The sequence below is a fragment of the Rhinopithecus bieti genome, unplaced genomic scaffold (assembly GCF_001698545.2).
Source record: "Rhinopithecus bieti isolate Rb0 unplaced genomic scaffold, ASM169854v2 scaffold_9581, whole genome shotgun sequence".
Lineage (NCBI taxonomy): Eukaryota > Metazoa > Chordata > Mammalia > Primates > Cercopithecidae > Rhinopithecus > Rhinopithecus bieti.
Genome location: NW_016806413.1, coordinates 1,028,382 through 1,041,860, shown reverse-complemented (window position 1 = coordinate 1,041,860; position 13,479 = coordinate 1,028,382). Strand labels below are relative to the sequence as shown.

Below are 13,479 nucleotides of genomic sequence, written 5' to 3'. Positions count from 1 at the left end.
TTTCATGCTCAAAGGCTGCCTTCAGCCTGGGCAACATAGTGAGACCTCATCTCTACTAAACATAAAAGATTAGCTGGGTGTGGTGGTAAGTGCATGTAGTCCCAGCTCGTAGGGAGGATGAGGCAGGAGGATCACTTGAGCCCAGGAGTTTAAAACTGTATGAGCTATCATCACGTCACTGCACTCCAGCCTTGGTGACAAAGCGAGACCCTGCCTCAAAAACAAAAACAAACAAAAGCTGCCTTTAAGTCTTCTCCAAGCCTCACTTGCACTGAACTTGTTCTTTCACAAATAGCGCTTCCCTTGGGCCCTGAACACCTGCAGCTTGGAGAAAAGACTGGCACCTTGGTGCTCCCATAGTCCCACATGTGGAAACCAGCTGAATGCAGGTTCCTGGGCCTCACACCAGATACTGAATCTGCTTTCTTATTTCCAAAGAAAGCCCCTGCCCAAGTGGGTCTCAGATGCTGTCCATAGGACCTTCTGACTAGCCTGTATTCAGGCAAAATGTCCACTCCCCAGGCAGTCCAGCCAGGAAAGGTTCAGAGAGGGATTGTCAGCACTTGCTGGGTCATATCTCACTCTGGCTGGCCCCCTTTGGGGGAATAGCTTGATTTTCTCTAAAGAGCCTATGCAGGGAGGGGAGGCAAGGGCCCCCAGTGTGAAGGCCCTGGGCCCTTAAGGGTGTGCCCCTTAGCTATTGCTCTGGAACAAACCACCCCAAAGCTTGATACTTTGAAAGATAGACATTTATTGTGTTGCTCATGAATCTACAAGACAGCGGGGTTGGGGGAGATTCTTGTCCGTCTGCTCTCACTCTGTGCTCTGCTGCTCTAGGATGGCCTAGAGATAACAGGCTCTCCTCCACATGGTGTCTGATCCCAGCAGGCCACCCTAGTCCTGCTCACATGGGGCCTGGGCAAGGTTCAGTGGGAACTCAAAGGCCACCTGAGGCCCAGACTCAGAACTGACACATGGTTACTTCTGCTGCACCCTATTAGCCAAAGAAAGTCACTAGGCCGGACCAGATGCAAAGGCTGGGGGAAATAGACTCCACCTCTTGGTGGGAGGTGTAAAGTCACACAGCAAGGGGCAGGGATACACAGACATTTTGCCATCTATCACATAATGCCTACTCCCAGGCCACAACTTTAGGGAGTGGTCCCAGGCCTGCTCCCACCTAGATTTGTACGAGAAGAGGCCCCAGGTGCTCTCAAGCTAGCTCTAAGCAGCTGCTCAGTCCAGGAGGGGGCAGGGGAGGACCTTGTTACCTGCCAACCAACAGTGTTGCCAATAGTACCCTCAGTTTGTTAGCTGCCACATCTCCCCTCTGCTCCAGAGGCCAACCTCCTAGGTGAAGGGTAATTCCCTGCCTTGCCACAGTGCTTCAGGCACCCGTGCAGACCTTCCCCCACAGCAGGAACTGGCTCAGCACAAGCATGCTCAATTCAGGCCAGTGAGACTGGGGCAACTGTTCTTTGTTCCTCAGACTGGAGACTGAGCTCCTGGATCGGGCACATCGTGAAGTCTGCCACCTTTGGATTGGCATTATAAGAGCTAATAAATCACCCTTTGAAACCCCCAGAGCTCAGAGGGGCTCTCTGGGCCAGGCATCATCAGCGTATTCTGTCAATATCAAATGAAATGGGTTTGGATCACACAACACAGGATGTGAGCAATGTTTATTTCTTTTTTTTGGGATGGCGTTTCGCTTTTGTCACCAGGCTGGAGTGCAATGGTGCAATCTCAGCTCACTGCAACCTCCGTCTCCTGGGTTCAAGCGATTCGATTCTCTTGCATCAGCTTCCCAAGTAGCTGGGATTACAGGCACCCACCACTACGCCCAGCTAATTTTTTGTATTTTTAGTAGCGACGGGGTTTTGCCATGTTGGCCAGGCTGGTCTTAAACTCCTGACCTCAGGTGATCCACCTGCCTCAGCCTCCCAAAGTGCTGGGATTACAGGTTTGAGCCCTCTTGCCCAGCCAATGTTTATTTCTTTAAATAAAATTTAATCTGCTCCCAGCTGCAATTCTACAGAGAGGTGGACATTCTTCTCCTTACCCACCTGGGTGGTAAAATCCTGGGGTTCTCACAAACTCAGAATATTGGAGTAGGGCTCTGGTCCTTTAGTCTATTCTTGTCACTGCTGAGATGCCTGCCTTCCTGGGCTGAGTGTACCCTGGGACTCAGCCTCCTCATCTGAGGTGCCATCTCCTCTGCAGGCCCAAGGAGAATATTGGGAGTTGGGGGTGGAAACATCTCCCCTGGACATCTATCTTGAATCTGTCAGTTTCCACTCCCCAACCCCTTACTGCTCACCACCCCCACGGACTTGACCCTTTTCTCTTTCCTGGGAAGAAGATGGCTTAATGTACTTTCTTCTTGAGGCTGACTTTCACCAGCAGGCATTCACTCAGCAAGCCTGTCCTCAGGGTGGAACCTTCTCTAGCCCACAGGGTCCCAGGACACTGCAGAACCAATCCATCTTGGTCCCTGCCCTGGGTGAAGTCCTGTCTCCAGTGGACCTGATCTTGTTGGATCTGGGCTGCTTCTGATGCTAGAGAAAGGGGAGGAGGGGGTGCTCTAAAGTCACCCAGGCGCAGCTCTGGGTTCTGGCCCTCTAGGCAGGTCACATCGCCTCTCTGAGCACCTGCGGCCTCATCAGCAGAACAGGGGCAGGCCAGTTCCTAGGTCCCTGGACGGTAGTGAGGATGGTGGAGGTGCGTGAAGGGCCAGTGCAACCTTGGCGCTCAAGAATCCTGGCCACTTCCCCAGCCAAACGCACACAGTCGCCACTCAGTCTTGCGGGTTCCCTAGGTGAAGCCACCTGGATGCCGGCAAAGGGTGAGGGTTCCAGCTTTCCACATCGGAAGGAGTTCTGGGAGTTCCAAGAGGTGGGCACCAGGAATGCCTTGTGCTAGGCTGTAGGGAAGTGCTAGGACCTGGGCCGGGGTGGCCAGATTTCGCTCATAAAATGGCAGGATGCCCAGTTAAGTTGAATTCCCGATAAGGAGAGGATACATTTTAGCATAAGTTTGCCCCACGCAGTAACTGGGCGTCCTGCCTTTTATCTGGCAATCCTTTTCTGGGCAGATGGGGGCTAGGGAGGGAGAGGGGTGCGGAGGCAGGTGCGGCGGGGCTAAGGGGGTCCCGGCCAAGGAAGAGGAGGCGCGCACCGCGGACCGCACGCTTTATTGGGGCGGTGGGGGTGGGGGTGGCCCGCAAGCGGCTCAGGCGGCCTCCAGGCGGCGCGCGGGCCCGGGTCCGGAGCCTCCCTGCTGCAGCGCCTGCAGCCTGCGCTCGCGGCTCCGCTCCAGCTCCAGCCAGTGCTGCGCCTCTAGCTGCGCCTGCAGGTCGGGGAACGCGTCGGCGCGGGCAGGGACGCCCCCCACCGCCTCCCGCGCCCGCCGCTGAGTAGCTCCTGGCTGCGGCCCGGAGCGAATCTCCCCGCCATCCCCGCCCCGCGACGCTGGTCCCTGCGCGCCGCGCCCGCCATCCCCACCCGGTCCCGGCTTTCAGTCGCCCGGACTCCACCCACCAACCCGGACTCACGCGGGGCTTGGGGCCCGCGGCCCGCGGCGCCGACACGTGCAGCAAGGCCGCCTGCCTGCTGCGCTCGGCCGCCCTCTCCGAGATCCTGCGCCGCAGCTGCTGCACGCGCTCGTCCTGCGAGGGCGCCTCCCGGGCCGCCGCAAGGGCCTTCTTCTCCTCCCACCTGGCAGGCGACGCGGCGGGCTCAGAAGCAGGCCGCCGGGAGGCCCAGGCCAGACCCAGGATGCCACCCGTGTCCAAGCGACGCGGGGACAAGGAGCTACGCGGCCGGAGAGGTTCACCGGAGTAATTTAGGACAGACAGCGAAGCCCAGGGCCCGCGGTGCGCTCCCAGACAGGACCACCGCTCAGGGGCTGGGGGTGGGGGGTCTCCAGCACTTCTACCCTTTTGCTCTTTTTTCTTTTTAAAAATTTTTGTTGTTGTTTGTTTGTTTGTTTGAGGCAGGGTCTCACTCTGTCGCCCAGGCTGGAGTGCAGTGGCGCGATCATGGCTCACTGCAGCCTTGACCTCCCAGGCTCAAGCAATCCTCCCACCTCAGCTTCCCAAAATGCTGGGATTACAGGTGTGGGCCACGGCGCCTGGCAGCTTTTTTTAAACTTAACATTAAAAAAAAAAAGTATTACAGGTGTACTAACTATATGCATAACTGGGGTACACATGTGAAAGCCCCCTTCGACCTCACACTCTTTTGTCTCTTGCCTGGAGGTACTCCCTGCTAGCGCTGTGGTGCTGTGGTGTGCATCTCCACAGGTAGCTGTAGACATGGCCCTGATCCTTCTGATGGTATACATTGTTCCCTGCTGGCTTTGGCGTCCGTGGACTTCACACCCTTGGGGTATTTGCATGTGCTGTTCCCCCGTCTCCACCACTCTTGCCTGACTGTCCAGGTCGCCCCTGGTGAATTTATGGCCTGGGGCCTGAGTGCATGCCTGAGCCCCCCTCTAACTTTTTTAGCAGGAGGTAGACCTTTGGAGGCACCCTGACACCAACCAGGCTGCATCTGAGCTCTGCCAGGCCATGGCCAGCAGCTGGAAGTGATGAGCTGTCCAGGTGTTTGCCACCTTGGGGATCTGGTGGGCAGCCAGCCAGCCCTGAACAGCACCAGCAGCGGTTGCCCTGTGCCTCCTCTGAATTGCAGCCAGAGCAGCAGCCCCTCCAAGGACCAATAGTGAAGGGTTCTCTTCCATCAGCAATGATTAGTCCTTCCTTCTGTCTGCCCTGTCATCCTCCCCACCCAGTCCCACTCAGAAACTTTCTCTGGAGCCCTGTATGCCAGGCTCCGAACAAGGCTCTGCTACAACAGCTGGGCCTCCCTGGGAACTAGGCCAGGGTCCAGAGGCCAGCCTGACCCCAGGGCCAGGTGACATGCCTGCCCATGTCTGACCTGGTTGCCAGGGGATAGCCACAAGGGGCTAAAAAACATCACCAGACTGTCCCCCAAACAAGTAAAAAGGCATCTGTATGTGTGTGTATGCACAGGAGCTATCTGCCACCCTCAACTAGATCCTGGTTTAAAAAGAAAAAAAAAAAAAAAATTACAGAAGCAGTCTTTAAAAAATGTTAGCCAGGCTGGGCTCACGCCTGTAATCCCAGCACTTTGGGAGGCCAAGGCAGGCGGATCATGAGGTTAGGAGTTTGAGACCATCTTGGCCAACATGGTGAAACACCATCTCTACTAAAATACAAAAAGCCGAGCATGGTGGCACACTCCTGTAGTCCCAGCTACTTGGGAGGCTGAGGCTTGAAACTGGGAGGCAGAGGTTGCAGTGAGCTGAGATTGTGCCACCGCATTCCAGCCTGGTGACAGAGCAAGACTCCATCTCAAACAAACAAACAAACAAACAAAAAACACAGTTGGCCAACAGTCTTTGGACACCTGGAGAAATGTGAAAGAAAAAATGAGATATTTAGATGATGTTGGGAATTTTTTTCAATTTTCTATTGGTGTCAGGGTGCTGTGGTTTTATGTAGGACGATCTTTTTTTTAGATGTATGCTGAAGTGTTTAAGAGTAAAGTGTCTGATTCCTGCAGCTACTTCCAAATGCTTCTGCAGACATAAATAGCTAGCTGGCTACATGAAGCACATATGGTGAAAGGTTGGACCCACGAGCTGGGTGCAGAAATGACCGCATCTAGGTCATGGCATCTAAGCCATGGATGCAGAATTTTGCACCATTCCCATGTGCCTGGAAGTCACGTAATACAATAATAGGGGTGAGGGGAGTTATGGCAAGGGAACTTCCTGGGCAGGAAGGTGGCGGGTTGTTTCAAGGAGACCCACCCAGGAGGGTACAAGGCAGGCTTACTGCTCCCTGTCCACCCAGAGACAAGTACCAACTCCCCAAGCCCAGTACCAACCTCAAGGCTGCGGATCTCCCCATGGCTGCACGGCACAGCGAGATCTGCTCCACCGTGTTCTGCAGTTCCTGGCTCTTGGTGCGCTTGCCCTGAATGATTTGATCCCGCTTTTCTTCTTCCTTGCGCCGCTGATTCTCTTTGAGCAGGGCCAGCCGCTCTCGCAGCTCCACTATGGACATCTCTCCTTCCAGGCCATAGCCAGGGGTCTATGGGGTGGTAGGGGAAGCCCCAAGCTGGGCTCTGATGCTTCCCACCAGGATCCCTCCCCTGCTCCATGGGCCCACCCCTTGCCCACCTTCCCTCTGCTTCAACACTGCTTAAGAAACATGCTCCCAGCCTCTCCAGCCTGGGCTCTGCTCTGCAACGTTATACCTTGTGTGGGTCTGCACATCTCAGCTGGACTGAGGCTCCTCCACTGTGGCAAGACCCAAATGGAGCTCATGACTATCTCCCCAGCCAGGCTTTGGGCCTGGGGCAAACAGCCATTTGCACTCTCCATGGCCTTGGGGCTGGGCCAGGCCCTGCAGCTGAGTCCCCGTGCTCCTCTGAGGCCTGGCCCCTCATCATGCCTTCTCACACGGGCTTCCAGCAGACCCTCCTCAACCTCCTGCTACATCCAGCCTCCATCCAGCCTTTGAACACCTGCCCTCTCCCTACACTGCCCTTTCCACCCTGGCCCTCCCTCAACAGGCAGCTCCTAAGTGGTCTCCTCCGTGAAGCCCACCTTGGCCACCCCCAGGGGTTACAGAGGACTGACTCAGTGTCTGCCTCACCTGCAGGATTGTGAACTCTTAGGGCCAGACCCAGGCCCGCGGCACATGGGTGCTGAGTCACGGAGGGTGGCAGGCCAGGTTTCAGGTGGTGCAAGACCCACCTGTGGTGCTGGTGGGAACCCTGGAAACAGCCTCCCATGGCAGTGCCAGCACGGAGGCTCCCTGAGGCATGGGCCTGTCCAGGACTGTGTCCTCACCTGGGTCAGGTCCACGAGCTTGCCCTTGCGCGTGGGCTGCGTCTCGAGTGCGCGCAGCTGGGAGATGAGTTCACAACGGCGCCGCTGCTCCTCCTGGGCCGCCTGCGCCCTGCGCCGCAGCAGCCCCCGACTCTCCTCAATTACCTCCTGAACTTGGGGGCCAAGCCAGGAGCTGAGGTGGCCGGTGGGTGTCAGGGCAGGCGCTGGACAGGGAGGCACCTCCCCTGGGGTTCCCCAGCCAGGCCCCGGCCTCAGTGCGGCCACTTGGGAGTGCCTCCCTCAAGGGGCCCCGTGACCCTTGACAGCTATAGTAGCTTGCTCAGGAAAGGGTGGCACCCCAGCACCTGAGTGGGGAAGAACGGGGCTGGGCCAGTGACACTTGGCTCCTGACTACCTGTCTGCCGTCGGCCCTTCGCGAGCTTCGTCTGGGCGGCCTTGACGTTCTTCTGCCCCTCTATCACCTGCTCCACCAGCTCCTTCCTGGACCTGTCCTCCCGGAGCCGTCTCTCCGCATGCTGTAGCATCAGCTTGGCCATCTGCTCAGACAGTGGACCTGCCACGGTGAGTGGGGCTGCACCGGCTTCCCTGCCTGGCCCGCCCCGGCCCAGGGCACAGCATGAGGTCTGAAGGTAGACCCAGTCCCTGCCTTTGAATCACCCCAGAACCCAGGGCTAAGCCCATTCACTCCTGGCGGTGCTCTGAAGGTCGGGCCTGCTGGGGAACTTCCACCTCACGTCCTCTCCCTTCCTCCCAGCGTGGTCTTGGGGGCCACCTTCCTGCATTTGAAGCCACCCAGTTTGTGGTACTTTGTTGTGGTAGCCTAGAGACCCAGTGCACCCAGTAGCAACGTAAGCTGTTCACAGTGGAGGAAACCAGGGTAGGGAGCCCGGGGTAGGGGGGACGTGGAATACTCTGTACTATCTTTACGGCTTTTCTGTAAATTTAAAAATTGTTCTGAAATAAAAAAACAAAAGTTTCTTTACAAATTTGATAATACGTTGTATGGAAATAGAAGGTGAAAAAAGTGGGCACCAAAAAATACCAAAAGTCCCATCTCAGTCAACCAGAGCAAAGAGAGAACAGAGGTGGTCCGCAATGGCCCTCTGCCCCCAGCCACAGCGCCAGGGGCCACGGCACGGAGACGGCTGGGCGCCTCAGGCTGGGAGTGCAGAATAGGGCGGCAGTGCCTCCTGGCTCTTTGGGAATGTGGAATCAGGGAGGCAGCAGCAGTCCACAGAAAAGGCTTCCCCTTGGGAGTAAGACACACAGGATGCTGAGTTCTGCCTCTGCCACCCTGGTAGCTCCCTGGCAGCAGACAAATCTTGGGCCTCTCTGGGTTTCAGTTTCTTTGCGGGGAAATGAAGATGGCCACGCCCACCCCCTCAGGTGCACTGGGTGCTGGGCCAGCACCCAGCAAGGGCTCAGGAAAGAGTGTCCCCATCAGCCACAGCACCAGCCTCAGCACAGAATAGGGAGTCGGCAGAGAGGAATGAGCAGGGGAGAAGGAAAAGAGGCCCACAGGCCGGGAGTGGTAGACAGGGATAGGTGTTTGACAATCTATGAGTGTGTGGTCACCGGGCCAGGCTCACAGTAAGGCGAGAGTTCCCAGGCAGTAAGCAGCGGAGAGATCAGCCTCAGAGCCTGAGTCCAAGGTCACACGACCCAGACATCAACCTTGGACCCACGGTCCTGCCTGCTGTCACTCAGGGGCCAGGGGCAGCCACATGCATCCTTGGGCCTGCTGTGGACGTCCCACCAGGTTTCCCACACATTCCCTCCTCCTTCCTGCCACAGAGCATGGCTTGCACTGGCTGCTTACTAAGCTCACACCAAGCCGGAGCTTTCAGTTACCTGCACCGGCACCTTCAAAATTAAAATGAAGGGAGAACACATGGAACGGCATTTCTGTGACCAGAATCAAGTGGAAAAAAGATGCAAGTGCTGCTTGATGAAACAATCTTCCTGAAGACTTCGGTAAAATGTACTCGTAGGGCCGGCTGCCGCGGCTCACACTTGTAATCCCAGCACATGGGGAGGCTGAGCAGGGAGCATTGCTTGAGTCTGGGAGTTTGAGACCAACATAGTAAGACCTTGTCTCTACAAAAAATACAAAACTAGCGAGGTCTGGTGGCTCATGCCTGTGGTCCCAGCTACTCAGGAGGCTGAAGTGGGAGAATCATTTGAGTCCAGGAGTTTGAGGTTACAGTGAGCCATGATTGTGCCACTGCATTCCAGCCTGGGAGACACAGCAAGACCCTATCTCAAAAAAAAAAAAAAAAAGTATTCAAAGAATGATTACCCATGACAACCAAAACATGAAATGTCATTCCTTACCCAGGAGTTTAGTGTTGATACCAGTACAGCTATTCTAGGTTAATGTCACAGTGATAACAGATTAAAAAACAAGTTATTGGCCGGGCACAGTGGCTCACGCCTGTAATCCCAGCACTTTGGGAGGCCAAGGTGGGCAGATCACCTGAGGTCGGGTGTTCCAGACCAGCCTGACCAACATAGAGAAACCCCGTCTCTACTCAAAATACAAAATTAGCTCGGCATGATGGTGCACGCCTGTAATCCCAGCTACTTGGGAGGCTGAGGCAGGAGAATAGCTTGAACCCAGGAGGCAGAGGTTATGGTGAGCCGAGAGCATGCCATTGCACTCCAGCCTGGGCAACAAGAGTGAAACTCCGTCTCAAAAACAAACAAACATTTTTTTGTAGACACGGGGTCTCACTATGTTGTTCAGGCTGGTCTCGACCTCCTGGGTTCAAGTGATCTAGCCACCTTGGACTCCCAAAGTGCTGCGATTACAGGTGTGAGCCACCACATCCAGCCGTAATTTAAAAATATATCCTTTTCCAGCCCCATTGCTAGAGTACTTTAAAACTGGTCACTGTAGGCCAGACATGGCGGCTTATGACTGTAATTCCAGCACTTTGGGAGGCCGAGGCTTGTGGATCACTTAAGACTGGGAGTTCGAGACCAGCCTGGCCAACATGGCAAAACCCCATCTCCAAAAAAAAAAACAAAAACTGGTAACTGTTGAAAAAAACAGAAAAGCACCCAGATAGGGAACTCAATACTGGCTTCTATGAGGCACGGAGGTTCCTTGGAGAATAACTGAGTCTGTGTGTCTTAAGCAGAGAACATTCAGGTAGGCCCCAAACATCTCTCCTCTCAATGGAAAAGATGCTTCCAAAGACTCTCGAGCAGTGCCCAAAGGTCAGAGGAGGAGATGAAAGGGTGCCCATGGCTTGGGTTGTGGTACTAGAACCTCAAGCAGAAACAAAAGTTATAGTTCACTAAAACACATTGAGGCTGTAAAAGCAATCAGTCCAATATAAGCTGCATGAGAAAACTAAAACTCTTTTACTTCAAATATTTAGTGCCACCTAATCTAGTTAATTTAGTAAGAAAAAATATTAGTCACATGAATGCTTGTAGCTGGACATCCTTAGACCAGGAGAGAAGCCTGATAACCCCTCTGTAACCTGGTGTGAGAAGAGCGCCATTTTCTTTTTTCTATTTGAGACAGAGTCTCACTCTGTCGTCCAGGCTAGAGTGCAATGGCATGATCTTGGCTCACTGCAACCTCCACCTCCCGGGTTCAAGCGATTCTCGTGCCTCAGCCTCCTGAGTTGGTGGGATTACTCAAGAGTAATTAGTTGGTGTGCCACCACACCCAGCTAATGTTTATTTGTTTGTTTTTAGTAGAGATGGGGTTTCACCATGTTGGCTAGTCTGGTCTCGAATGCCTGACCTCAGGTGATCAGCCTGCCTCAGCCTCCCAACGTGCTGGGATTACAGGTGTGAGCCACCGCACCCAGCCAAGAGTGGCATTTTCTAACTCCAAACACAACAGAAGAAAAGAATGTTAAATTTGAAGACATGAAAAGAATATTTGCATGGCAAACACACATCATAAACCTCATATACAAAGTCAAATGACAAACTGGAAAAAAAGCCATCTGCAACAATATATTATAAAGATTATTTTTCCTAACATATAAAGAACATTAGGCTGGGCGCAGAGGTGCATTTCCATAATCCCAGCATTTTGGGAGACTGAGGCAGGTGAATCACTTGAGCCCAGGAGTTAGAGACCAGCCTGGGCAACATGGTGAAACCATGTCTCTCCTAAAAAGGTGGTGCATGCCTGTAGTTTCAACTACTAGGGAGGCTGAGGTGGGAGGATGGTTTGAGCCTGGGAGGCAGAGGTTGCAATCAGCTGAGATCATCAGCGACAGAGTGAGACCCTGTCTCAAAAAAGAAAAACTGTGGGTGGGCACAGTGACTCATGCCTGTAATCCCAGCACTTTGGGAGGCCAAAGTGGATGGATCACTTGAGGTCAGGAGTTTGAGACCAGCCTGGCCAATATGGTGAAACCTCATCTCTACTAAAAATACAAAAATTATTCAGGCATGGTGGTGTGCACCTGTAGTCCCAGCTACATAGGAGCCTGAGGCAGGATAACTGCCTGACCCTGGGAGGTACAGGTTGTACTGAGCTGAGATCAACCCACTGTACTCCAGCCTGGGCAATGGAGTGAGACTCCTCAAAAAAAAAAAAAAAAAAAAAAAAAAAAAAAAAAAAAAAAAAAAAAAAAAAAACCCAAAGAAAAAACAACCAAAAAAGAAAAATTGCTAAGAGAGTAGATTGTAAGTGTTCTTACCATAAATAAGTATATGAGATAATGCATATGCTAATTAGCTTGATTTAGCCATTTCACAATGTATTCGTATTCCAAAAGATCATGTTAGGCCAGGTGCAGTGGCTCACGCCTGTAATCCCAGCACTTTGGGAGGCCGAGGTGGGTGGATCACGAGGTCAGGAGTTCAAGATCAGCCTGGCCAAGATGGTGAAACCTCATCTCTACTAAAAATACACACACACACAAAAATATATATATAGCTGGGTATGGTGGCACACGCCTATAATCCCAGCTATTCAGGAGGCTGAGGAAGAGAATTTCTTAAACCCAGGAGGCAGAGGTTGTAGTGAGCCATGATCATGCCACTACACTCCAGCCTGGGCGACAGAGCGAGACTCTGTCTCAAAAACAAACAAAAAAAAAAAACAAAAAACAAAAATTAGCCAGGCATGGTGTGCTCGCCTGTAGTCCCAGCTACTCGGGAGGCTGAGGCAGGAGAATTGCTTGAACCCAGGAAGCAGAGGTTGCAGTGAACCGAGATCACACCACTGCACTCCAGCCTGGGCGACAGAGCAAGCTTCCATCTTAAAAAAAAAAAAAAGGCTGGGCGCGGCGGCTCATGCCTGTAATCCCATCACTTTGGGAGGCCGAGGTGGGTGGATCACAAAGTCAGGAGATCAAGACCATCGTGGCTAACACAGTGAAACCTCATCTCTACTAAAAATACAAAAAAATTAGCCGGGCATGGTGGCAGGCGCCTGTAGTCCCAGCTCCTTGGGAGGCTGAGGCAGGAGAATGGCGTGAACCTGGGAAGCAGAGCTTGTAGTGAGCCGAGATGGCACCACTGCACTCCAGCCTGGGTGACAGAGCGAGACTGTCTCAAAAAAAATAAAAAATAAAAAAAATCAAAAATCAATCAATCAATCAATCAGCAGGCGCGGTGCTCACGCGCCTGTGAATCCTAAGCATTTGGAGCGGGCCACAGCAGGCGGATCACAAGGTCAGGACGACCGAGACCATCTCTGGCTAACACGGGTGAAACCGCCATCTCTACTAAAAATAACAAAATTAAGCCAGCATAGTGGGTGGGCACCTGTAGTCCCAGCTACGCAGGAGGCTGAGGTGGGAGAATGGCGTGAACCTGGTAGGCGGAGCTTGCAGTGAAATGACATTGTGCCACTGCACTCCAGCCTGGGCGACAGAGCAAGACTCCATCTCAAAAAAAAAAAAAAAAAAGTTATATGTCATAAATATATTCAATTGCATTTGTCAAGTTAAAGAAATAAAGAACCAAAAAAAAAAAGTCGAGGAAATGAAGGTCAAAAGTGCAATAGAAAATGGACAAAAGACACGAACAGACGGTTCACAGAAATAGACACAGAAATCACTTATACGTGTGGACATTTGCTCAAATTCACTGATAAATAAATGAGATGCAAATCAGAACTATACCAAGATACTATTTCTCACCCATGAAATTGGCACAAATTCACGAATTCAGCCTCGTACACTCTGTGCTGGGGCATGCGGATCAGACCCCTCTCACACTTTGGGGGAGTAAGATGGTAATAAAAGTACCAGGGAGACGATTGGTCATATTCAGTAAAACCACGCGTCCCAAACGGCAAGGACTCCCACATATCCAATTACTCTTTGGTGTGACATCTGAAAATGTAACTTCCTCTAAAAGTTTATCCTGAAAATCCAGCTCTGCAAAGGTGAAAGCCTTGCACATTATTCTTTGCAGATAAAGCAAAATGTGACCTTTTATGTAACAAAAAAGGGAAGGAAAAAGTACATATATACCAGGGTGTTATTTGCTTTGAAAGATGGGAAAGGTAATCCAGAAATTAATGAAAGGAAGGACCTACAAAGGAAGATGGAAATGGATTGTAAGTTATAGACTTACAAGAGGTGAGACATCTCTGAGTCTACCTTTTCACAT

The 13,479-nt window shown here is 52.7% G+C and overlaps 1 protein-coding gene across 2 annotated transcripts in view; it reads right to left on the bottom strand.

Annotated features, from left to right (window-relative positions):
* Positions 1 to 211: 211 nt before the first annotated feature.
* Positions 212 to 13,479, bottom strand: part of CFAP99 (cilia and flagella associated protein 99) — a 48,695-nt gene continuing 35,427 nt past the window's right edge. Inside the window, exons 12-17 of one of the 2 annotated variants that reach the window (XR_001886406.1) lie at positions 7,277 to 7,418; positions 6,883 to 7,034; positions 5,913 to 6,118; positions 3,554 to 3,716; positions 2,067 to 3,348; positions 212 to 1,626 (exon numbers count right to left, since the gene is read on the bottom strand). Coding sequence is in view for 1 of the 2 variants with exons in the window: in XM_017876258.1 (XP_017731747.1) it covers positions 3,232 to 3,348; positions 3,554 to 3,716; positions 5,913 to 6,118; positions 6,883 to 7,034; positions 7,277 to 7,418 (780 nt within the window). In the remaining variant the exon portion in view is untranslated. Of the gene's footprint in view, positions 1,627 to 1,947; positions 3,349 to 3,553; positions 3,717 to 5,912; positions 6,119 to 6,882; positions 7,035 to 7,276; positions 7,419 to 13,479 lie in introns of those variants that run through there. The other variant, XM_017876258.1, reaches the window with a different exon arrangement.